This window comes from Varanus komodoensis, unplaced genomic scaffold (genome assembly GCF_004798865.1).
Source record: "Varanus komodoensis strain SLA01 unplaced genomic scaffold, ASM479886v1 scaffold30, whole genome shotgun sequence".
Classification (NCBI taxonomy): Eukaryota; Metazoa; Chordata; class Lepidosauria; order Squamata; family Varanidae; genus Varanus; species Varanus komodoensis.
Genome location: NW_025335762.1, coordinates 9,467,210 through 9,493,795, shown reverse-complemented (window position 1 = coordinate 9,493,795; position 26,586 = coordinate 9,467,210). Strand labels below are relative to the sequence as shown.

General features: G+C 44.5%; 1 protein-coding gene across 1 annotated transcript; it reads right to left on the bottom strand.

Annotated features, from left to right (window-relative positions):
* Nucleotides 1-248: 248 nt before the first annotated feature.
* On the bottom strand, nt 249-25,299 carry LOC123027131 (V-type proton ATPase subunit B, brain isoform). The gene is made up of 14 exons (XM_044437593.1): nt 25,169-25,299; nt 13,380-13,435; nt 12,261-12,359; nt 11,451-11,544; nt 11,259-11,336; nt 9,938-10,077; nt 8,438-8,539; nt 6,698-6,795; nt 5,425-5,548; nt 4,760-4,910; nt 3,194-3,276; nt 2,489-2,593; nt 2,147-2,276; nt 249-2,035 (listed from the first exon to the last, which is right to left on the bottom strand). Exons 1-14 carry the CDS (start codon nt 25,290-25,292, stop codon nt 1,893-1,895), a joined length of 1,527 nt encoding a protein of 508 aa, XP_044293528.1. The 5' UTR covers nt 25,293-25,299; the 3' UTR covers nt 249-1,892.
* Between the last annotated feature and the right edge of the window lie 1,287 nt (nt 25,300-26,586).

Genomic DNA, 26,586 nt, shown 5'->3' with positions numbered 1-26,586 from the left:
AGATGGGGAAGAGGAATTAGAAACGACAGTGCTGATGGTACCCCTTTACCCTGCAAACAGCCAGTTGAATTGGCCTATTTACGTATCTCCCACAGGAGCAGCAAGGGCCCCCACCCAGTGAAGGGGGCTTCTCCAGAGGAGTGTACCAAGCCAGTGGGTAAGGAATGCTCCCCATGGAAAAGCAGAAGAAACCAAGAGTGGCTTCCAGGAAGAGCAAGAAGAAACAACTTGTCAGTATAGAACAGAGCCCCGGTTTGTTTAACATTTATTTTCCACATTTTAAGTTATTATTATTCAGGTCTCACAGTTTTCTACATTAAAATATTGTCATGCTTCTCTCTCCCCGCACATCCCCATGGGTCTCTCTCCACTGTCCAGAGAAAAATAGAATTGTCACAACTTTGATGGAATGTGCTAGAATAAAGAACAGACTACTGCACCCAAGTTACAGAGCACACAGACCAAAAAACAGGACAAGGAGGATCTGCATAGGAGATAGCATAAGAAGGCTGCGTGGGGGAGATTCTGGGACCTGCGCCTTCTGTGCAGCTCAAGTCACCACAAACTCTCTGAGCAACCCCCTGGTTGTGGTCTAGGATGTTGCCAACAGTTTTCAGTCCTCATCACTGAAGCTGGAGTGGCTCCAAGGAAAAGCCTAGAAAGCAAAATCGAGGCAAAGACAAACAGATCTTATTTGTTCCTGGGCTTTGCAATTCCATACAAGCATTTGACTGCTGATGACACACACACTGAGCGTCAAGCTAGTTCTTGGGCAGCTGAATATGACTAGCCAATTTCGTGTCCGGAAGGTGGTTTAAAAACAAACCTGAGGTTAGCCATGGTTCAAATCCAGTGTCGTCCAAAGGGATGCTTAATAACAGAATTTAAAATATCCCTTCACATGTTGTGTTTGCCTTTACCGTTTCTACTTCACTTGGTAAACATCTGATTAAATTAACCAGAGTACTCCTTGGTATGGCCTTCAAGGGACCAGGCTATAGGATAATTATATCCTTCCAACTAACTTTATTCAAATATTGACCCGTTCTGAAAGTGATAGCATTAGGAAGATTAACACTGTTCAAGACTGAGATCCATTACTTGCAGGCACAACTACTCAGCTGGCTGAGTTCTCCAGCCTCAGCTCTCCTGCAGATTGAAAGTGTAAATGCCGCAGGAGGTCCCCGTTCTGCAGTCATGTCTTCGTCACAAAATGCATGCCTGTGCAAACAAGCAGTGGTCCTCATGCTCAGTTCACAGAAGAGGTAGGAATCACGTCCCGGTTGAAATGGCAAGCGCCAGTGTGTGCAAACATGGCAGCGCCCTCGCCGTGCGATTTTGCAGCCGTAATCGAAGCGAGCAATGAGGTGTGGGTTGGGCGTGCCACTAGAAGTCATCCTGCTCTGTTGCATGTATGTCTCTCCCTCTTTCTCTCTGTCAGCAAACCAGCGTAGAGGGCCACCTGTTCTGCACAACAGCACAAAGTGGCTGAAGTTTTGCACAACTAAGGATGGCCGGCCAAGGAGTAGAGATTTTCCTCAGTGTGCTCAACTACACCTTCCATGATACTTTCTATTTGTTTCACAGTCCAGTGAACAGTCCATTGCAGCCCCAACTGCTTCCTTCCCCCAAGACTGCGTACAGATAAATTCTTTTAGTAAACCAAATGAAGGGCTGTGAAGATAGACCATGTCCCCTTTATCTAAATGTAAATTACTTAAGAATTGGGAGCTTGAGTAGATGCATATTTTAAACTCTGTTATTAGCTTGAAACATCAGGAACACTGGAACATATATCTCACTTATTCTTGGTTTAATTACAGGAATGACAAGTAAACACCAACACAGGGGAAGAAAACCCAGCGTTTGATGGAGCTCAAGGTGCAGCTAGGCTAGTGCTTTGCAGTCGAGTCTCGGGGATAAAACTCTGCCAGTGTGTTCTGAGGGATTCTCTTCAGCATCTCCTTGGGGAAGATACGTAGCAGCTGCCAGCCAATGTCCAACGTCTCATAGACTGTGCGGTTTTCATAGGGCCCTGAAAGAACAATCACTGGCACAGTCACATCACTGGGGTAAAGACCAGGACACTGAGAACATGAAAAGCACTTTCAGCTCTTTCTGAGCATTTGAAATATGATATAGTTACCCTGAGCAATGAAGTTCCTTTCAAACTTCTGCAGGAATTCAAGATAGAGAAGGTCATCTGAAGTCAGTGCTTCTTCCCCTACAACAGCCTTCATGGCTTGGACATCCTTCCCAATAGCATAGCAGGCATACTAGGAGAAAGAATGAAAAAAAAAACCACACACCTTGCGGCACCTCAAAGATGAACAACTATGGCACAAGCTTCCATGGATGAGAGCCTAGTCAGGCTGAGACAGGTAGACAAGATACCATTGCTCAAGAAGGACAAGCTTTTAAATATTAGGAATCTCAAGGCCATCCTTTCACTTCTAAGGCATGCCCACTTGTGACTGGCCACACCTACCAGCTGGTTTGAAACATCGGCATGATCCTTCCGAGTCATCCCTTCTCCAATAGCAGACTTCATCAATCGAGACAAAGAGGGGAGGACATTGATTGGTGGGTAAATCTGGAAGGAGAAACAGGTTTTAACACCTCCTCTGAAAATTAAGAGCTGCACAGAAATGCTTAGTCACAACTAATGTAAGTCCCATTGATTTCCCTGGATCAACTGAGTCTGAATCCAATCCATAATCCAAAATGATTTGTCTGACACTTCCACTGCGCTTCTCTGCTTAAAGGTTGTAGCATTCTAAATATTTTTGCCCCTTCTCAGTTTCACAGAATATAGAATTAGGCATCTGCTTCCAAACAGATTTCTTCCTTTGACTGACAATTGGTAGCAAAAGAAATCTTTCACTAGCATGGCATCAAATAAGAATTATTCCTGCTGGTGTTAAGGAAGCAATAATTTCATCACATACGTATTTCCAAAAACACGTGCACCTTCATATTAGAGTAATATTTTCCTGCTTGCAATTAGGGGCACTCTGACAATGGAAGTGCCCAGACTTGCATGGCTGCTGGTCTCAAACAGTACAGCTTGGCTGGACAAATCCTCTGTTAAAGAGTCCTACAAGCCCAGCATCTTCACAAAGCAGGCTTAAAAGGGTAGAAAGCTGTATCCCAAAGACATCCTGAAGAGCGTCCCCCAGTTTAACTTATTGACCTGTCTGTTGTGGAGCTGCCTGTCAACGTAGATCTGGCCTTCAGTGATGTATCCCGTCAAGTCAGGGATGGGATGGGTAATATCTGCAAAAGACGTTATGTTGCATTTTCAGTTTTTCCCAATGATTGAAGGCAGCAGAGCATACTGTTGTGAGGCACAGATAAATTTGCTCAAACAGGAGATGTGGGGAAAATAGGCAAGCCCTTTATGGGTATGGATACCAGTAGCCATACTCCTAGGCAAATAAGTGGCCAGCCAGTGCCTTGAAAACAAGGATTGCTATGGTGCTTTTCCCATGGGACTGTATGAATTTGGACTGTACAAGCATGGGCACTGGCGGCTGAGGTGGAATATCTGAAGGACTCTGCACTGGCAGAAAGGAGAGGTTTTTTTTAATTTATTTATATCCTGCCTTTTTCCTACAAAGGGCTCAAGGCAGCTTACATCATTCTCCTCCTCCATCTTATCCCCACAACAACAACCCTGTGAGGTAGGTTGGGCTGAGAGTCTGTGACTGGCCCAAAGTCACCCAGTGGGCTCCATGGCTGAGCGGGGACTCCAACCCAGGTCGTCTGAGTCCCAGTCCCATGCTCTTAACCACTACGCCACACTGGCTCTCACTGGCTCTCTTTCCCTCAAGAGTTGAGGGAAAGAAGCACCATCGATTGCTGGGTGAACCTCTCACCTCTTGGCCTGTGGGGGCTTGCAAGATAGTCTGGAGCCTATAGCTGGTACAAAATGCCGCCACCTGGAAATGGGTGCAGAATCACATAATTCTGATTTTGTGCCAGTTGTACTGGCTGTGAACAGGTTTCTAGGTTCAACTCAGAGAGTTGGTCTTAGCCTTTCGTTCCTAACCAGTTTATACCAAGTTATCTGAACGACCATCTTTGCTCGTTGAATTCTATGGATACATTACGGCTCTCTATAGACGTCCTTCTCAAATAACTGCCCTTAGAATTGGTTAGATTAGTACATGTGAGAGGCCTACCTAGACTTCGGGTTGATGGCCACCTTCCAAGAAATGTCTGCCTTGCCCCTCCAGTTCAGGCATTTCGATGAATCTTGAAGATTTCCCATTTCAGTGCTGCTTTTAGTTTAGACTACCTATTGCTCCCATGTGCAGATCAGATTCCCAAATATACTGTGTACACCTTTCTCCCCAGTGCTTTCTACTATATTAATTGTGCCTTGTCTCAATAGTTTTTTGTATGTCACTTGATAAGAGCAAAGCAATTAAAATGTTGGTCAAATATATGAAAATAAAAGGATTCCCACCCCAGGCAAATGAGCTGGCCTTAGCTACAGATGGTATTCTGATGTTATTATTAAAAAGTCATTAGGAGTATTTTTAAGAAACAAGTGTAAAAGGGTTCAGGTTGACTCCCACCAAGATAGCAGTGTTTGAAGATTTGATTCTCTGACCTAAAAGGAAACTGGTCTGCCAAACAGGTTATTGTTGTAAACTTCAGCCTACACTGGTCATATACAAAAAATGGGAGAAACAGTGAAAAAAGGAAATGTGATTAATTACAAACCACGTTAAGCAAAAAACAAAAACCTCACCATCATTGGGCATAGTAAGAATAGGGATCTGAGTAATGGATCCATTCCTGCCTTCTACCCGTCCAGCTCGTTCATAGATAGTCGCCAGATCTGTGTACATGTAACCAGGGAAGCCACGCCGGCCTGGCACCTCTTCCCTGGCTGCTGAGACCTGTGGGGAATTGAGGCAAAGAAAAGCTTAACCAAGGTTGGGATGACTGACAGAAACAGACAAGTGAACTAGGAAAAAGGATGCTGCAGATGAGGCTCACCATCTGATAGTGAATTTCCATATGTCCTTTGCTATATTACCCCCTTTCAAACTGGATTTCTGCCCTGCTGGCTGGATCACTGACAGCTCAGCTCCCCTCCCCTTCCTTCCCTGATTGTCACATGGATCCCGAAGAACAGGAAAAAATGGGGAGCATGCCCCTTGCTGTGAGGAGTCCTGCCGGTGCCCATCTCACTTGACTCTATGGCAGTATTTGAAAGAGCCTTCATTGCCCTTTGTGAGTAATCAGGAAAACCAGCACCTCCTGATTTTACATGGTGGAGCCATGTAAAAGCTGGCATGGAACTGAATTAATGACATGTGGATCCCTTCTTAAAAGTTTCTGATTTCCCTATGAATTAACAGGGGTTCTCTTAGAAAAGGGCCAGTCCGTTGAACTGGGTAAATGAAGTACCTCTCTCAGAGCTTCTGCATAGGAGCTCATATCTGTCAGAATGACTAATACGTGCTTCTCACACTGATAAGCCAAGAACTCTGCTGTAGTCAAAGCCAGACGGGGTGTGATGATGCGCTCAATACTGGAAAAGAAAAATACCATTAACTTTGTCCCAGAATGGGGGTCAACACTAACACAAGTACTCGTAGGTATCCACTTTCAGAAAAGAACAGTTTGGAAGAAGAACAGAGTCAAGATGCATTGGAAAGAATTCAGTAGTTCAGGCATAACATTTCTTTCTGTCTATGCTATGAAAAAGGCTGTATCAGACTTCCTTTAGTAAATGGAGAGACTTCTATAGTGGAGTGGCCAAAAGCAGGAATCAGAGACTAAAGGCATAGTCAGACAACGCCCTTATCTTATGCCTCTTTTAGTAGGAAGAGAAAGTGCCTCTTCCCTGGGCACTCCCGTCCCCCACCCAGATACCCGCAGATGCCCAAACAGTAGGGCTTATGTGCATAAAATCAATGGGCATACATCTGGACGATAATTTGGCTATCTTGGGTAAAACTGATAATGTCACCCGAGCACCCATGAGTGGAGCTTGAATAAATATACCTATTCTGAGCGTTACCCTTCCCAAGTGAGCTGATAAGGATGATGCTCTCTGGCATCTCTCCACACACCCGCTAGCAGGACAGGGTGATCCACCCCAAGCGAATCCAAACAGTGTTGCCTGAACGTGCAACCTTGCAGCTCACTGCAGGAACCACGTGACATGGTGCTCCATGCATTTTATGCCTGCTGGATTAAGAGTGTTGCACAATGTTCAAGGCAATCCTCCGGAGTCTAAGGAAGGGGAGGCAGTTCATTGCTAAGAGGCAGGACAGCTCCTCTTCGTTGCGCAGCTGCATCTCTCTTCTTAGTGCCAGAGCAGAACACCATCCCATTTCTCTATGCTCTTTTTTGGGGCAGGCAGAGTAGCTCTGTGTGTTGACTAACGGTGTTACGGAAGCAGTTCCCTATTTATTGTAGGCCATCTTTCCAGGACAGAAAGACACATGTTAATCGATCATGTGCTTCTGAGCTTTGAACAAGAGCTGTCCTGACCACATGTAAAATATCTTTTTCTGACACTGAACTTCCTAAATTCAAGAAACTTCCCCTTTCTTAGAAACCATTCCACCATTCAGTAATCACCTTTCAGCTATTTCCAAAATAGGCTTTGATTTCTTCTTTTTTTGTTCCTGTTTCCTTCAGAGTAGAACACCACAAAATGTTATCTACTTACGTTGGGTCATTGGCCAAATTCAAGAACAGACATACATTGTCCATGGAACCATTTTCCTCAAAGTCAGATTTGAAGAACCGAGCGGTTTCCATGTTTACCTGTAGCAAAGCATTGAGAAAGCAGCTGCAAAGTCAATTATTACTTGTGGAAGAAGCTATCAACGTAAAAACTGGTGAGTGCCATCAATTCTCCTACTGCTTATTCATAACTAAGGGTGCATACACTCTGTACGCTCCTGAGATTGTCCCTGAGCTCTGCCAAAGCAAGCAAAGAGTTGTCAGCCGGTGAAGGATGGAACTTGATGTGCAGGACGCATGACATATTGGTTAAGAATGGAAGTTAACGTATAAGAGGTATGACCTTCCCATTCTTCCTTGAGTCAGCTCTTTTCTCTTTCTACCACCACCTTTTCTCTCTCTCTCTCTGCACAACCATCTGGTGAGTTGCTGAGCGAGATCTTGGCCCAGGCTTGAGCTAATTGTTAGTTCATGGGAAACAGGACACGAGGCTGCAGGTGGCACACCATGTTATAAAACAGGAACCTGAGGTAAGAGCTGCCGAAGCTGTGCTTCCCACCATGTTCTCGTTCTGTTCACCTGCCCTGCAGCATGGCTCACCCGCAGTCTGGCCCACTGCAGAGGGTACGGGAAGGTGCAAGTACGTTTGAAAGGGGTGGAGAGCAAGCCCGTTGGGTAACTGAGCGGTGCTAGTCTTTCTCCTCATAAAGTATCAGCTGCAATGTCAAAACAGGGCCTTTTCTGAAGTGGCCCCTAGCTGTGCAGATCTCTTCCCTGCAAAGCTTGCCTGCTTTGGTGCCTTTTTGGCACCAAGCTAAGCCACTCCTTAGCCTTTTACGTTCTTCTAGGCCTTCAAAAATTCTACCTCTTCAGACATTTATACCGGAAATGCTTTTAGCGCTTGGCTGTTTTTAGCTCCTGAAGCCTGTATTTTACTATAGTTATATTATGATTATTTAATGGCTTTTTAAATTGTACAGTGTTTGGGGAACTGTTTTGTGCGTGCGTGCGTGCACACACGGACAGAGTGGAAAATGAAAGCACAGAAGCAAACATACTTCACAGTAGAAAAGAAATCAGTCCTTACGAGAGCTCATTTCTTATCACATATGCCTGCTTTCTCTGGATGCTTCTCTTCTCGACTGAGGTCTAAAGATCAGTTAAGTTCTTTTATGCCGATGTATGACGCTCAACCCCAGCTACTTAATTTTGCCTCAGGTTGCCAGAAGTCGGAGATGACTCAATGGCACATGACAGCGACAGGTGCCCAAGCATGCTGTGTGCTCTTGCGTGGATGCTGTTCTGCTGCAGATAAATGTAAGATGGAGCTTCTCGTGTCAACTGGGTTGATGAACCTCATGGGCCAAATCCAGCCCAAGCAGCCCTTTGGGGTTCCCCAAATAGTCCCACCTGCTTTGCCCTGACTACCACTTGTTTGACAGCTTCCTAGATTTTTCATGAGCAAAATCCCATTCTAAAAGGTCGTTAGTTTCTGGCAGAAAGAACTTTCAAATAGGCGGAGGTTTTTGGACTGGCCCCTTCAGCCTTGGGCTTTGCCCATCACAGGAACTGACCCCTCTCAACAGCTTCCCTGAAATTCAGTCCAGCCCTTGGACAGAAATAGGGTGAACACTCTGATTTAAATGCATCTCTGACATGGCTAGCACACAGGGCTACAGATCAAGAACAAGAGCACCTATTCCATGGGTGTTTAGCCACTTACGCCCATAGCAGCAAACACAATGGCAAAATTCTCTTCGCTATAGTCCACCACGTCCTTGGATTTCTTCACCAAACCTGCCTGGCGACAGATCTGAGCTGCTATCTGAAAGGAAAATGTTGAAAGAAAGAGCTGCTCATGCCGGCAACATACAAGGCATCCGTTTTCAAGAAAAACATGCCATGGGAAACAGATCTGAGAATCTGTTTTTCACATATGAACTTTAAGAACAAGGTGGTCTTTGCTTCATTTCTGGTTTGCTGCTAAACATGATGGCTAGCAGGCGGGAGAGGGGTAATCACACACACTCCTTCCCTGCAACATATATACAGCCTAAGAAACTGTATGCCCACCAAGCAGGAATCTACCATGTCAGAAATGATTCAGAAGAACTCAGACTAATAAAAAAACTCACATTGGAAAAACTCTGTCTTAGAAACCATACTTGTACCAGACCAGAAGCCTTCCTCTGAGGCGCTTTAGGTGCTCCCATCAAGGGAGATATTGCAAGGGGATGAGAAAGAAAGGGCCTTTTCAGATGGCGTTTGCCTGGCAGCTACTTCACTTGCCTTTTCAGAACTTTAAAGGTGAAGACCTTTTTATTTTCCACTTAGCCTTTTGAAACATGTTGCGGCTCCTGAGGCTGTTTTAGCTCCATTGATTTTACTTTGTGTGCTCTGTTTCCTTTGGGCTGTTTTGAAACAGCCTTATTTATATTGCATGGCATTCTAATTGTATTGTTCGATTTTTAATTGTTATTATGTGAGCTACACCAGGAAGACATTATAGGGTGGCCCATAATACTGTAAAAAAGGTTTCCTTGTATGAGTTTTAAAACAGGGGTCTTGACACCTTACCAGGAGTACCAGAGACTGAATTTTGGGCCCTTTCACATACAAAGTTGACAATGAAACTATGGTCCTTCCCATAGCCACCACACACATGCAAAACTATATAAAAAGTCCTATCTGTCAATGTTTTATGATGTGGCCAATAAAGGGTGGCAGGAATATGGCGCAAGGATTACTTTCTCCCATCTGTCTATGCAAGATGCTAGAAAGTGTCATTTCTTTTTAAAATAATATAACGGAGCAAGCCAGAGAGCAATCCAACCCTATGTACACAGACAATATCCTTTAGTATTTGTTATTTGTTTAGTAAATCGTTATTTGTTTTTCGGCACCAGGCCAAGACCTTTTTATTTAAAAGTTATTTTAACTGTTAATTTATGAATTGTATTTATGGGGTTTTTATGTACATGCCGAGATGTTTCCGGTTTTTTAACTCTAATTGTATAAACTGTTTATTTATGTTTATTTATTATTGTTGTAAGCCACCCTGAGGCTTTTTGCGAATGGGGCGGCATAAAAATGGTTTAAATAAATAAATAAATAGTATAGTTACCACCACCATCCCCTTGCACAGTATTGAATAGGCTTAGCAGAATTGAACCATTGTAGCAGTAGCTTGTCTTTCCCCACGAAGGGCTGTTAAAGCACTTACCTCATTATGGGGCAACCCAGCAGCTGAGAAAATGGGAATTTTCTGACCTCTGGCAATACTGTTCATGCCATCTATTGCAGAAATCCCAGTCTGAATCATTTCTTCTGGGTAGATTCGACACTGAGGGTTGATTGGTTGACCTATTTTATTTTAATAGAAGAAACCTACCATTTTTAATCCGCATTAGATTAAAGTTTCAGAAAAGGAAATTAAATATATCATATTAGTGCAACATTTCTAAGTCCAAAGACTTCTGTGCTGAAAGCAAATCTTCCCAACATTTTATTGATGGCTACATGTGTTTAAAGGGGCCTGATATTTCTGATTATTTCCAGAAGATCTGGGAGGAAAGCAGACCTATCAATGCAGTACTGATAGGCTTGAAAAACTCACCATGTTCAGATATTATGAGGGGGAAAAGTCAATCATTAACAAATTATGGATTATCTACAAAGGAAGATTTTTGAAGCCTTCTTTGTTCACTTTTGTGGCTATGTAACTGAAGTCTTTGTGAATCTTCGTGCAGTTAATATTACGGGAGAACTAGAAATCGATTTTCTGAATGAACTCTTAAAGGGTGAAGGAGCTGGCTCTTCTCTGGGACTGTTTGCAATTTAGAACAGTAAATCAGGAGTTAATTAACCAACAATTTGTGGGAATATACATCATGTGCAATTAAATTGTAGCAACAACATATTCATAGATTAGCATGATATCTGAACCTTTGGGTTATTGGTTGGTTAGACAATACAAAATTAACCTCTGAACAAACCATTTTGCTGCCAAATGCTGTTGTTGTGTATGAACCAGCTTCCTGTGTCAGCATCTACTAGGCAGAACACAGATGGCTTCTACCTGAAACAGTTTTCACACGTAGTTGAAAACAGTTTATTTCAAGGAGAATGCTTGAGATGTTTGCATTATTTGAAGTTGGCTAAAAAGCTTAATATCCTATTTCAGTGTTTTAAAAAAATCTTTCGGTTCATTTGCACAGACTGTTTAAAGCTGACTTGTTTTATTATCTGCTCAGTGCACTGTTTAATATGGAAAACAAACAGAATCAAGCATTACATCTGTATATGACTGAAACCCACTTCTACCAGCTCCACTTCTGAACATGGAGGTCTTGGGAAGCACCATCCTATTTTTTTGCACACATAAAACTGATCTCTAAAAACATGACAGTACAAGCAACCAATTGGTTAACCTCCAGGTTTATACAGTAGACATTCATGCTGAACAGGCAGTTTTGATAAAATAAACTGCAAGCCTATCTCTGGAACATTAAAAGGCAAACTTCATGTTGACAAGATGCACCTACCCATGATATCGAGGTATTCTTCAGCTAATACCATAGGGCCCCTGTCTATGGGTTTTCCTGATCCATTAAACACGCGCCCTGCAAAGACAAGAACAAAAGAGCAGGTACCTTAACAGAGTGGCAGGTAACACTGTGCATGGAAATTGGCATAAAGGGCACTTATCCTTCCAAGAAAGAGAATCTTGTACCTACCAAGCATATCTTCAGATACCGGGGTTCGAAGGATATCCCCAGTAAATTCACAAGAGGTTCTCTTAGCATCAATTCCTGAAGTTCCCTCAAAAACCTCAAAATGAAAGAAAGGCAAATATTTCATTTTTAATTTTTTGTTTAATCTGGAATTTGCTGCAACTGCCAATCTATTTGTTGCAATCACTTAAGCAGATTAGGGAACAAACATAACATTTAATAAAAGAATGATTAACACAACTCATCCACAACTCCAGTTCAGTTGTCTAAGCAACCCAAAGAATTTCAGGGAAAAATCCCCCCAAATTTGACCAATCTGCAGCTGCAAAACAAGTATGAGGGTATAAAGCAATCCAGTCAGAAGTCATAGGTTAAACTCAATGATCCGGTAAAGCAAGACAAAAGGGGGGTTCTTTAATTAGATATGTAAAGAAAAGAAAGTCAAGACACTAACAGTGCAACCTGATTGGCTGGCTGTAGTCCTCTGCAGTCAGAGAATTTTGGATATCCTGCTAAGGGCAGGAGGATAATGGAGATGAAGGTCTCCCTATTTCTTCCACCCTACAAAAGCCTTAGGCAGCTGATTTGTCTAAATCTTCTACCCCTGTTTCTGTGGAGGAAAGGCTAGGAAACCTCATATCCCAGTGTTAGAACCCTGGGTTCCAACTTTGCCAGTCAGGAGAGAGACAAGCTAGAATTGTGGGTTTGGAGAAAACTCAGGCTAACTTTTCAAAGTCCTGAAGCTTTTCTTTTATCCAAGAACATACCCAGGAAAAGTCACCAGTTCTGTCACGCTGGTTGCCCAATGTTTACCTGAACAACAGCTTTGGATCCACTGACTTCTAGCACTTGTCCACTTCTCTTTGTTCCATCTGGTAGCGTCAAATGAACAATCTCTGCATACCTAGGAAACTAAGCAACAGGAATACAGGTTAAGTGGGCCAAACAATTTGACCACAGAACACGCGCACGGCATCAACAGTGCACAAGCATGATGCCACTCTCTTTGCTAGCTTATGGCATGAACTGAATCCAAGACAACTTAGGTGAATGCAAAGCTAAAGAATTTAATCATATATCATTTGGCATTTACCATTCTGTTTAGTCATTCAGCTTGTGGCTCACATGCCATCCTGTTACTAATATAATACTGTATGATTCTACAACTGACATGGAATAGTGTTTAGTTCTCCTTCTCTAGAAACAACAGAATGTCTACAGCTACTTATCTTTACTCTGGAGGGGTGCGTTTCTATGTGCCTCGCAATACCAACGTACAATGCTGATCAAGGGGTGGTGGTGAGAGGGTATCCTTGCTCTCTTGCTAGCCTTATCTATGGCCTTCTACAGAGCATTTCAACTAAATCTGAGACACTCTAAAAGCTGACACAGCACAGTGCATGGAACTCAGGTGATCTGAGTTCTAGTCCCTGCATGGCTATGGAGTGAACTGGGTGACTCTGGGCATGTCACAGACACTCAGTCAAACCTACATCACTGCATTGTTGTGGGGATAAGATTGAGAGCAGAAGGAGGCAAATGCTATAAGTTGAGTTTGTTATAAGAAAAAAAGTGGGATATACATCAAATAAACAAACAAACAGACTTTGAAGAAGTCTTTTACTTCTACAAATCAATGGCCAGATTTGCATGACATGCTAACCCCCCTGGGGATGCTGAGGGACTCTTAATTTTTGGCTTTACCATAGACTAACATGTCATCCACATTTGGACAAGGTGTTAAACAATGGTGTGCTAATTAATTCCAAGAACAAGGCGGTGGATAACTGAGGTGGTTGTAAGCCACCCTGGGTGACTTAGAAACCACTCTACAGTGGGAGCACCGGGCCTGAATGACACAGACCCAGTCAATGTCTGGGGGAATGTCAGAATCTGCAGGGAAGTTAAGTACATATCAAAAGCCAACTTTACCTTCACTTGATCCAAAATTACCAGTGGCCCATTTACTCCAGACACTGTTTTATATGCTGAAAGATAACCAAAAAGAGTTACTTAGACAGTGCAATGTATTTTTGATTTAACGCACGTACCAACAGAAATAATCAGGCATGGTTCTGCAACACGGAAGATGTACCTACATCAAAGACACTCTGTACCCAGCATCCTTGAGCAATCCCGTATTCTACACTTAAAAGGCCATCACGGAGAGAGATCACAACCAGCTGGGGCATGTTAAAGGAATGTCACTTGTTCAGGAGTGACAACTATTGTGACATGGCTGAAGTGACCTTGAGTGTTTCCTCAACATACTATTTTTTGTATTTTGCACCCTGCCCAATACAATATCCATCACAAAAAAGTTGTTGAACCTCCTTTCAAACTCAAGGGATGACAGTTATTGTCCAGTCTGGAAGAACCAATCAAATTTCAGGAAAAATGGGTCACATTTTCAGGCAGCTCTCGCTAGTCCTAGTTATAATGTAGCCTTACAAACACTGATGTTAGGCCCCCCGTTTATTCACCTGTTAATAATAGTTACATCCCACCTTTCCCCACAAGGGACCCAGAGCAGCTTACAGAACTCTTGCTATTTCATCCTCCTAACAACCCTGTGAGATAGGTTAGGTTGGAAATTCATGACTGGCCCAAAGTCACCCTGTGGGCTTCATGACTGAATAGAGATTGGAACTCAGATCTCCCAAGGCCCAGTACAACAAAATGCTTGTCAGAGTCTGTGATAGCCAAGAACCTGACAAAACAGTGGAGCAATCCACAGAATAGAAGGGCACCTCCAACTCAGAAATTGGGCATAGTAACAGCTCAGTGTACAAAGCAAGAGATTTTATGCTACTGTACTGAACTTGCGAAGGCAAGTATCTTCCAGTATCAAAGCGGAACTTATAGTAGGCCTGATTTAATTTACCAGAAGAAATCTCACACCAACTCAATAGCTGCAGATCCCCAATAACCTTTGGGGCAAGAGCTCCAGCACAAAGCATTAAAGACAGCAGCACCGGTCACCCTGGTGGGCTCATTCAACTTTAAAAACTTGCATGTTCTTCATCCAAGAGCAATGAAATACAATCTGACCAATACTGGCTCAAGTTACCTACACCATTTCAAGTGCCTTGGAGATTGGAAGGCAACCAGACACTCATTTGGCACTTGGACTGGACTGAAGATTCTGACCACTGGGCTAAGGAGGCCTGCAGTGATGGGATCAGACAGACAACACACTGCCCTTTGTTCACTCTTTCAGATTCTGAACAGTGGCTATGACCCGCTCCTCTTGTCTGGGTCAACTCACACTTTCTGTCCTTAAGAAACATGTAATCAAGTGCCAATTCAGCCAGCAGGAGCCTCCAGAAAGAGGCAGGGAGGGAGAAAGGCTTCTAAACAAACTCATTCTATCTATTGCAGCAAGTGCTCCGTGTTCAGAGTCAGCGCTCTTGGGGGGAAGGCCTTTCATCCACCATTAAGCACTCCTGCACACCCTCCAGATAGGTCCATTTCCCCTAACAGAAAAGGCTGCTGCTGCTCTCTCCTTCCTGCTTTTCACAAGCAAGGAGACAAGTTTGGACTTCGTAACACATATGGATATGGGAACTTATTCTAACTAGTACTAAAGTGCTGTCTATTCCAACTAGTAGCAGCTCTCCAAAGTCCAAGGAACATAAGAAACTGTCTTACACTGAGTTATGCTACACTGAGTCCAATGTGTCAACACTGGCTGGCAGCGGCTCTCCAAGACTTCAGTTGAGAGTTTTTCCAGCCTTTCCTGGAGATATTGGGAATTGAACCTGGAAGACTCTGCATGCAAAACATGTGCTTTGCCACTGAGCCGTGCCCCCTTCCAGTCCTTCAAAGGGATCTGGCACAACCCTGCTGATTTTAAGTGGAGGGATGCTGCAAGCCAAAGCACACACTCTGTCACTGAGCGATGGGCCCTGTGGTAGTAGAAGCTGTGCGGGACAGAGAGAAGAACAGAGGAAAAGAAGCGAAAGATTCATGCTGTGCAGACAAATGTGCCATTCTGACTGATCAAAGCTTTCTTTCCCATAAATGACCAACCACCACACACCAAGAGTAAGTCTTAGCAGACCAGAATAGGATTCTCTGCAACATCTGGGATATGTTCATTGCAGTTGCTTTGTAATACAGACCTTAAACTTATTTAGCTGTATTTTAAGCTCAAGATCCTTTGTGCAACTCAATTGCCTCTCACAGTTCTGTAGATCAAGTCTTCTCTGTCTTACAGGGGGCAGCCATCAAGAGACATACCAAAGAAACAGATTTTTCCTACTCCGAGGAGCTGAGAGTGTTTACCTAATCTGTTGGTGTTGTTCACGGATGGCTCAGAAGGTGTGTGTGCCTTTCAAGAAAAAGGAGGCAGCACGAGATGCCCCAGCAAAAACCTTCATTCAGGACATCTGCTTTGCAGGCAACAGCCATTCTGCAAATGTGAGTAGCTAGTTTCCTTCCTGCTTTATGAAGGCAGGAAAAAAAGTGCACGAGGCAATCTGAAAAGTGCTTAAACAATGTGGATTTATTCAAAGCACCTGTAGTTCATTTTTTGTATTTAAACCTCCATGTATTCTTGGTAAGGTAGGATATTATGGTCATTTCTCTCACGTGTGAAGAGACCCAGAAGAGAATTTCTTACAAAAGCCTCTCCCTTACTTTCCCTCCAGGTAGGATGCCCAGACACCAGGAACAAAAGTGGTAGTTCTTTCATGGGATACCTGCCTTACTTCTGGAAGAACAGGTGATGGGGGGAGTGAGCAGTGTTGGTCTGTTAGCTGAAACCTGTCCTTGTAAATGCAAACCAGGCCATGGTCCTCACGGTCTGGAGTGACCTCTGGCTAACACACTCTGGTAGTATTCTCTACATGGGGCTGTGTTTGAAGGCAGGTTGGAAAGTATCAGAATAACTCTAATACTATGTTAGATATATTAGCTACTGATTTCTTTCTGAGTTCAAAATCAACTTAAACTGATGATTTTGACCTTTAAAACCCTGCATGGGGTGGGACCAGCATGGCTTAAGAATTGTCTCCAGTTATATTACATGGGACTGCCTGACCCTTAAAATCTTGCACTGAAATCATGCTCTATGCTCCCCACTATTAGATATCTTACAGATGGGCATGAGAGACAGAGCCTTCCCTGTGGTAGCCCCGAGTTTTGGAGCACTACAAGGTTGTTTATCTGGCTGCACTGCAGCTGACCTCCTGGATCACTTCCAGTAAGTGCTTTAAGATGCTGCCTTTTGAACTTGCTCCTGTGATTGCTACTATTCTGTTTTAGCTGTAGTTATCTTGAGTGTGATTTTGAGAAATACTAATTACATAATTCACTTTATGATAATTATTAGTGATCTTAAGTATACTTTTAAACAAAAGGGTGATTTAAAAATTACTGTAGAATAACTAAAAACAGGCAAGGTGGGAGGAAGAAGGATCTAGCAAGAAAAAAGAAGAATCCGTTTTCTCCCCTGGAGAATTACTTTTCTACAAGATGTCAAGTGCTCCAGCCAAATCACACATGACCTGTGAAAAGAGAAGCATTTTAGCAAGCTGAAAGTCTTTATCAGGCTCACAAGGTAGTAGGAGTAATCATTAATCAACTGTCTCTGGAACCAAGGGAAAGGATGAGCAAACCAGATTATTCTTAGAATAGGCTACATGACTAATGAGTAGGGTGCCAATCCTATGCAGTTACCTGGGAGGAAGTCTCATTAACACCAAGTGTCCTACTACCAAGTCAACAGCGTTGTTCTGTAAGGCTGCAAGTCTGAGAATGCTTACAACAAACTAAAACTCACTGAACAAAGGAAAACTTACTCCTGACTAAAACATGCAACAGACACAAGTCCCAGCTAATCACTTCTTAACAGTACCTGGAAGTGTAACTGTGTATGGTATCTGCCTGCTATAATACAAAACAGTATCTTCTAACCCCTTAAAAACTAAGGTAAATTGTGACATTGGCAGACAAAGCACCCCCTTCACCAGTTGTGTGAAGTATTAGCCTTAGACCAACCTTGTACAGGAGCCCATAAAATATACTAGGCTGAAAAGTTATTTTGTAACCTGCTAAGACGCTAGTAGATGGGCGATGCAAGCTACCAGGCCAGGGCAGTCAATATTTCTGAGAAACCACCCTGGGCACCATCACAAAATGACTACTATAACAGGTGTGGCAAAGGACCTGTGACCTGCCCAAGAGCTTGACTATAAAACAGAGGTGGGTCCACATTCAAACCACATTCAAACCCAGTTTTCAGCGCCAATAGAAACAATTTCACAGCAATTCCAGCTGTTGTAAGATATACATAAACCGTGGGAGGCAGAGGATGCCCTGGTGGATGCCAACCTGGTGCCAGATTGCACACCCTATGCTAGCTTCTCAGAAGGTTAGGAAGAAACCAGCCAGGCAGGCAAAAAATCAACCAAACCAGCAAAAAACAAAACCAAAAACAAAACCACCACCACCCCCCAAAACCCCACAAAAACACCAACCTGTCATCTACAAAGTGGAAGAAGGATGGAGCTTCCTGCCCGATTCCAGCTGGCCTGCTCAGTATTGCTACTAGGTATAGCGGAAGCCAGCCTGCTCATCCAGCACAACATTGGTTGCCTACAGCAGCCAGACAAGTTGTTAAGTATAAAGATGTCCCACAGAATCTGGCAAGATTTCTTTTCTTGGATCTAGAAAGGGCAGAGGAATCCAAGCCAATGCCTGCCCCCTGCAAGATAGTATCAATTTAGATTGTAACTGGTACCACACTCAAAATATTAAAACATTGGTTCACTGTTTAAAAACCAATGTAAAACTTGCTGTCTTCTATTTGTATGAGAGACCAGTATGAAGTAATCCAAAATATGGTTAGTAGAAAAATATTAACCTGGATTTGTTTATGACAGTTAAGAAAGTAAATGATAGCTGTGTTATGTCAACAAGATACTTACGTTGTCAGTAAGTAATAACAGTGTTTATTGATACATATACAGTTTACTTTGAAGATCCTGTTTTAGTTTTCAACCACTTTTATAGTTTTATGTTGTATTGTAACACTGTAATTGCTCTGTGAGCTGCCTAGAGAACTTGGGTTACGGGAAACTTAACTACATAAAGCTGGTAAATAAATACACAAATAAAAGGAAGCGGACAGATTTCCCTCACCAAAATTGTAGGTCAACCAGAAAAAAAGCCCCCACCAGATAAATGTATCTATGTGCCACATCCACACATGGGTGTATTGAGCAATACTTCTACTAATGGCCATGCAAATGCAAATTTTTCCTGCTGGACCTTTGCCAAAGTCCAAAATAGAGTTTTATACTCCCCATCTTGCCTTAATTTACCCTTTGTGTATAAATTACTGCTATACTGAAGCCCAGGCAGGCTATCATGTAAATATTACCTTAAGATGGGTTAATTGCAGGAGACCTTGACTTACACTGTGCACGGAAACACATGCAACTATGCGAATCAGAACCAGAGCTGTGAGCATCCCGCTCTGTCGGCCACCCCGTGCTTTTAAAGCACATCCATTTCAGTTCAGAGCTCCAGGTTGGATTAAACTGCTTTTCATCCTGGCTATACACAGCCAGGACTCCGCAAGTTGCAACTCGTGACTGTCTTGTCAGCATCCCCGCCCCCCCCCCCCCCCCGGGCAAAGGGCTTATTTCCTGTCAGTCTCCAGACAATCCAATTTCCTTGTTTTAACACTCTCAGCAAGGGAGCAGCGATCAGGCAAAGGGCCTACTCAGCTGGCCAAAGCTATGAAGCCCGCACTACCTTCGTGGGGCTAGAGGATGGCGGGATGCACATGTGAACCTCTCTCCATTCTGGAAGAGCTCATGGGGTGCAGGCCAGTGACAGGAGAGCCTGAAGTCAAAAGGGGGAAAGGGCTCCAAGTGCCAGTATGTTTAATTTAAAAGGCCTACTGCCAGCAGGTAAGCCTTAGGAAAGGTATTTCAAGGTATTAGAATGGGGAAAGTGATGTGGTCCTGTGGAGCACCCCTGAGGGCCAGACTAGGAATTCCCTGGGTCTAAGCATCTGCGTTTTTGCTGTAGATATCCTCCTAGATGCCTCTCAAACAGGGTTTCAGGCACCAAACAGGGATGCCATTTGGGGAGGGAATAAAGTTTCTTTTGCTCCCCTGGTTTCCTCCCTCCAAGCCAGTCTTCTCCAAGTTTTCTTCCTACAGTCAGCTCTCTTCTGCTGGTCCCTTTGGACAGAAAACCCTTTCAAGCCTTTGTGGACAATCTCAGGACACTTACACACCAATCTGTGTGGCAATGCACAAATTCTGGCAGGACTTTGTTGAGCTTCTAGGAAGGAACAAGCAGCATGGCATTTACGATGGACATCTGTCCTTGAGAAAATGTGGTGTCCAGTGAAACCTCCATGCATATTTGTGGGCAACTGGCAATCTTCATTTCACTAGCCCATTAGAAAGCTGCCTCAACTATACCCTGCAGCAGAGAGCACCTAACAAGGAAAGAGGCTACTGGGCGAGGTGTAAAATGGTAATAAAAAGGACTGTAGCTGAGTTTCAAGAATAAGCAGTACTTCAAAAGAATTCGTTTTAGCCCAAGTCCTAAATAACCAGAAACTGGTTTATAATCTCCATGGAGGCAATTTATCCCATCAGAAATAGCATGGAGAGGAGACTGGGCCCTTCTTCGCTTTCATACATATATATTGCTCAATTGCAAGAAATATTATCTTCTGAAAAATCCATGCAGCCAATCCTGATTTCTGCAATGCAGGATTTCCCCTTTCTGTAAGTTTCATAATGGTGACAGTTTGCTGTGCTGTCGTCCTGTTGCAAACATCTTGATTTGCAGTAAGAGATCAACTTATGGAATGGCCGTGCGCTGCTTTGAATACGAAAACAGACTAGCTTTCAAGGGAGCAACTGACAGTTTTGCATTTCTACAGTTCTACTGAGTTGGTTCCTATTTGATCAGCTACAACAAACTTAATCTGACTATGGTGATGGGGCCAGGACTTGGTTTCAGGTTCAGCCTCAGTGTATGCAGCTAAGAAATGCTCAATACAACCATACTCAGGGAACTGCACCTACAAATAGCTACTGTAGAGATGGAAGAAATGCACAAAAGGGCAGCTAAAATGATCAAGGGGCTGAAGCAACCAACACAGTGCACTTTTTATTAGCTTAAGTTGATATACCAACTATAACCCTATCTGGACAGAGAGGGCCTAGCTACAGTTCTCCATGCCCTGGTAACTCCTTGACTGGATTACTGCAATGAGATAATCTAGAAGCTTCAACTGATCCAAAACAGGCAGCTAGACTTTTAATGGGGACTGGCTCACGAGAGCACATTATGCTCACCCTCTTCCAGTTGCACTGGCTGCTGACTGAAGTCCAGGCCTGATTCAAAGTGCGGGTCCTAACATTCAAAGGCATAAACAGTTCGCAGCCGGGTCTGAAGGATTGCCTCCTTCCATATGTACCTACCTGGACCCCGAGGTCAACTTTCAGGGGCATAGAAACGTAGGAAAAAAGTGAAGGGGTCTCCCAGGCCATCTAGTCTGACCCCCACCCCCAGCCAGCTCCACTCACATAATCCCCAACATGTGGTTGCCCGATCCATCCTTGAACACCCTCACTGATGAGGCCTCAACCACCTCCCTTGGAAGCCCATTCCATATCCTGGCAGGGTCCTTCTCTGGCAGCCCCTTCTAATGGAAGGGAGGTGGGTGGCTACCAGGAGGAAGGTGGCCTGGTTTTGGAAAGAGATGTGCCTGGTGCCTATTTCGTATTCTTTTCAGCACTGGGTGAAGACTTTTTAAAACATTTCCCCAGCATTTTAACAGCTTAATTTTTAAACTCTAGCTTTTATATGTTCCATACTATTCTCTACCACTGCTATGTTACAATGTCAATAGTAAAAGCTGTTAAGGTTTTGCTCTTTTAAACTGATTCGGTGTGCATGTCATTTTAACTTTTAATTTTAACTTAAGAACATAAGAAAAGCAATGCTGGATCAAGGATTATTCAGTTCAACACTCTGCACATGTGGTTGCCCACAGGAGCTGCCCACAGGATCCCTCAAGCAGGATGGGTTGAAGACCTCCTCCTGCCCAAGCCCCTCAGCGACTGGTGTATGCAGGCAGGCCACCTCTGGTCAAGGAGGCAGCTCTTAATTAGCAAGGCTAGTAGCCACCGATAACCTCTTCCCTCATGAATCTGTCCAATCCCTTTCTAAAGCCATCCAGATTGGCAACCATCGCCACTTCCAAGGCATGAATTCCATGGTTTATATGTTGTCTGAAGTACTTCCTTTTATCTGTCCTAAACTTTCCACCAGTCAGCTTCATAGGATGACCCTGGGTTCAAGTGTTATGGGAGAGAGAGAAAAATGTCTCCCTAGGTAAAGTGACTAGACTATTCCATGTGAAGTCACACCAAAGATTTGCATAAAGTAAGATTTTGGCAGTTCTATTCCATTGCTAATGATGCCCAGCATGGAGCTTGCCTTCTTCACAGCAGTGGTACACTGGCCCAACATTTTCATCGAGCTGTGCCCCACTACCCCAAGGTCCCTTTCTTGCTGGGTGACCGCTAGCTCAGGTCCCATTAGTGCATGCTTGCAGGGTGGGGCAATCAAGTCCCAACTTCATTACTCCACACTTGCTCATGTTATATTTTGCTAACCATCCAGAGAGTCTCAGCTATTGGACAGTATAAAAATGAAATAAACTCCTTTACAAGGGAATATTACAATTAATATTACAATTGATTACAATTAAGTCTATTTCCCTATTCTAGGGAAAAGGCAAGTGTGGTGAGACATGCTACAGGGGTACAAAAGTATGTGTGATGTGGAGAAAGTTGGTAGGGAGAAATTTTCTTCTTATCCCATAATGGTAGAATCCATGGTCTTCCATGACTGGGATATTCAGGACAGATTAAAGGAATTCACTGCTTCCTCTTGAAAAGGAATTCACTGCTTCCTGCATGAAGCTAGTAACTCTCTCTACTCTGTACCACGAATCAAGAAGGGTGAGGCCCAAGCACTGCAGTCTCAGTTCTTCAAGCATTCTCATGCCACATTAACTGAAATTTATCTAATAAAATAGGATTGGATGGTGTTCTGGAGTTACCCATAGAATGAACAGAGGTATCTAGATGAATATGGGTAATTTTATGCCCAAAATTTGTCGTCCAAGCAACTAGCAAATGTGCTACAGCAGGTCCCAGAGGGTTTTTTCACGTCTCCTGGTGGGTCACTTCAGAGGAGGCCTGAAACCACCTGAAAGAGCTCTGTCGAATGGCATTGTGAAGATACAATGAAGCAGGTAAATGTTTCTTTGTCATCACCCCAGCCACATAGGCTCAATAGTGAACTGTTACCTGTGTTCAGTCCGATCTGTACAGTTTCCCCTAGTTGGTGTTTAAGGCACCAGCTCCAGAAGTCCCTGCTAACACGGTCAATAAGGAGGAATGCTGAGAGCTGAAGTACAAAACCACTGGATATCTACTTTCTGGCCACACCTTCCATAGCCTAGGCAGTCTTGGTTGCTCCATGTTTGGAAATCTTCCATTCTGAAGACAATTGCACAACGGAGTCATGTGATGCAACTTCTTATGACACTATTGATTTCTGACCCAGTGATCTAAACAAATATTCTCTACCTATGGATTTTTTTGATTTACAAGATACCTCCTTCTTCCTTGGATAGCACTCCTCAGAAACATTTACTTCACACTTCTTCCATTTTTATTATAAAAGTACTAGGAATCATTCTGAAACCTCACATTCATAAAAACAGTCATATGCCACCTTACAGTTTAAGGGACCACAAGAATCTTCATTTTTGCTGGAGACTGATTTGGCTACTCCTTGAAAAACTGTCACATAACAAAATGCCACTATGTAACACTTTAATTCCACATCAAAAGCTCTTCATCTCCCACATTTTCAAAAGCCATCTGCCCTCCTGATGTCTATCCATAGTTCCATCTTTTCTGCCAATTCTTCTTTTCAGGCAACAACTGCACATGCAAAAGGCCCATGATGAGCCTTAATCTCTCACCTTACGTCCCTAAAATTAATACCCCATCCCCAAAGCATGTTAGAGCTAGACATCCCAGAATACAAGAGCCATCTTGCTTCAATCTGCTGCTACACATTATTCTGCAGTGTACCACATGACCTTGAGTCTTAGCTGGAGCAGATTAGTCAACCACATGATGTTTCACAACCTTTTACTCTCAGTTCCCATTGAAAGACAACCCAGCATAACCTCATTTGGGCCTTCACAAATGACGGCCCCCATCATCTCCAGTGAAGGAACAGGATGTAAGCACAGCATGCACGCTCTGCCCTTCTATCCGTACAGAGACTTGCCGGAGGTTTCTCATGCACACCAAAGAGCACCAATCAGCACAGTGGATTAGCTGGTCAAGCAGTCATTTTGCCCCTTCATAAAAAAGTCTTTACGCTTTAATTGGAGCAGAGGAAAGGAAGACCCCCATCCATTAGTTACCTAATCAAAATGCAGCTCTAGACATAATAACTTACACAACATCCTTTAACTCAACCATGTTTTATTTAAGAATAAACAGGTTTTCCAGCATGCAGGAAGATTTACTGATTCACTGAAAGCCACCCCACTAACGTATACCTAAAAACCCCAACTGGAACACTTATTCAGTGCTGTCCTAGCTGTCCACCAAAACCATTCTCTGATGCCACTAGTTCACGGTACCCCAAAGGAGAGCCCAGACAACCTTCTGCTCTACCAGTGGTGTGTGGCTGAAGCCAATGCAGATTTCTTTGGAAGTAACTCCCACTGTATCCAATGGGCTGTTCCCATGCAAGTGTGCCTAGGATTGCAGCCTGAAGGAGACGGGGGTTATGGGTCCCCTGGTTGTTAAGGCACTCAATTCAGTCTTTAGTGGAATGATCACAGCAAAGTGGCTGTGCCCATGGCAGAGCAAATAGAAAGGAAAGTGTGGGGAGATTTCTGACATTGGGGAGATGGAGAGGAAATGAGAAAGGAAGGATTAGGTCTTCGTAAAACAGACGTACCAGTGGGGTACAGACCTGAGACCCCAAAGAAGGAAAAACAGAAACAATGCTGGCTGACGTGGGGGACAATTCAGGCAGAGATACTGGTTTTATCCATATTTATTCTTGGATCTGAAACTCCATGGGGGTAAGAACCTGTGCGCTCATTCTTTGTAAAGCACCACATCCAGAGATGGTGCTGAATATTCATAATAGCAGTAGCAACAACATCCACCCCTGTTCCATCACTGCTGCATCCCCAAAATGCATTTAACCGTCAGCAGCTGCAGGAGGGGCTAAACTCAGCACTTAGGAGGATCATCTTCTGCGAGCAACATGACTCTGCCCTTTGACTAAGATTCTGTGTCCGACGGATGCCTCCCTTCTGGGGCACAGAAATTCTGGTCGGTCGCCCTAAGCATGCCAAGGGAGAGAATGATTGTTTTCTTTCTTATTCTGCCGCAGACAGCGATGTCGTCAGCCGCCCCAGCCCTTGACGTTGAGGGCCAGGGTGTGCGAGTGCACGCGCGTGCATTAAAAAGAGGAGTGCAGTGCAGTGCAGTGCAGTGCAATGAAATGACAGGGCGGGGGGGGGGGGCGAACAGCTGCCAGGCTTCCCCCGCGCCCGCCCAGCTCCCGCAGCGTGGGACCGAGGGAGGTCCCTCCTGCTGCCAGGCTGCCTCTCCGCCCGGACCCACACTTACTGAGGCGAGGCTGGGAGATGTAGTCGCGGGTGACGGCCGCCGCTTGCTCCCGCGCCGCCCCTCCGCCGCTCAGCTCGGACACGGCTCCGTTCACCATCCCTCGAATGGCCCGCAGCGCCGCCATTTTGTCGCCGTCTGGGCTGCCGCGCTGCCGCGCAGGCGCTCATATAGGCGCTCCTCGCGGGCCGCCCCCTCCCTTCGGCTGCCTCCGCGAGCAGGGGCAGACCCGGAACTACCCGGCGAAGACGCGCGGGAGGGAGGACGGGAGCTGGCCAGCGTGCTGAGGGGCGGGGCCACGGGAGACGCGGCGTGGACGTTCCCCAGCCTGGCGCCCGCCAGCTGCGTGGCAGGACAGCTCTCCCCGCTTTGCAGCTGCCGTGGCACTGAAGGAAGATGTCGCCGGCACCGGGTTGAAGGAAGCTGAAATACAGGCAGGCTCCTCTTGGGAGTTTCCTGGGAAGGAAGGATGCATTTCCTCAACAGGGGGTTTTCCTGGAACCTAAGTCTTAGCTTGAACCTAATGTAGAAAACGATTATATGGGGCTTGTATAGTATTCCTGAGCATGCACAGAGAGCAGAGGCTGCCAGATCCTAAATGGGATAAACACTGCTAGAGCACAGCTGCCTGAATTTTGGGATTTCAAGGGAGCTGCGGCTATAACAACTCTCATGGTGGTCCGGCTTGCAGGATCCATGGTGCCTTGTTGTGTTCGCCAGCCAGATTTCCACAAATCCAGTAAGCCTTATTGGCCCCACTTTCTGTGTTATCCAAACCCTGGCAGCATGGCAGCCCTCAAATAATCCAACAACCGCCCACTACACACGGCAAACTTCACTGGTGGGGGTAGTTTGGGAAACTTCACTGGAACAGGTGGTGGCTGGCACAAGCTGCCAGGATCATGCAAAACAGACCTCCAGTTTGCTTTTACACCCAAATGTACTGCTGGTAGTGGCCACTGTCCATTGTAACTTTCTCTGCTATTTTTTTGGAATGGCTGCCCCTGTTAAACTTTGCTCCTTCACTGGGGCTTTTTAGCAATTCAGTCAAGCAATTTGCTTAAGGCGTGTGTCTTAAGTGAGCCCATTAGTCCGTGTAACTGTGTAGTATTGCGTACTGTGATTCTTCATGGTTTAAGACAGGAGGCATTTCCAACTCCAGGCAGAACGCTTTGCTTACTATTGCGAGCCAATTCCTCAGCAGAGTGTGATGGCCCTTCCCCAGTCCAGGAGTGGCACAGCCCTTCTTGCACTTCGGAATCACACAGGAGCTAAGAAAAATGATGAGAAGCCCCATCGTTCCTCTTCTCTGCCCACAGGCTGACTGATCCTCCACCACCGTCTCCTCCTTCTCTGCAGGGAAGATGAGTAGTAAGTGTGTGATGCCAATTCATAAATGTTTCCGATAAACAAGTGAATAA

What these genes read in the sequence shown, in the direction of transcription:
- LOC123027131 (XM_044437593.1), bottom strand. Translation starts at nt 25,292, where the DNA reads ATGGCGGCGCTGCGGGCCATTCGAGGGATGGTGAACGGAGCCGTGTCC. An exon ending in AGAATACCTCGATATCATGG is followed by an intron (nt 10,078 to 11,258) that starts GTAGGTGCATCT and finishes AAAATAAAATAG; the next exon opens with GTCAACCAATCAACCCTCAG. An exon ending in CTGGGTTGCCCCATAATGAG is followed by an intron (nt 8,540 to 9,937) that starts GTAAGTGCTTTA and finishes TTTTCCTTTCAG; the next exon opens with ATAGCAGCTCAGATCTGTCG.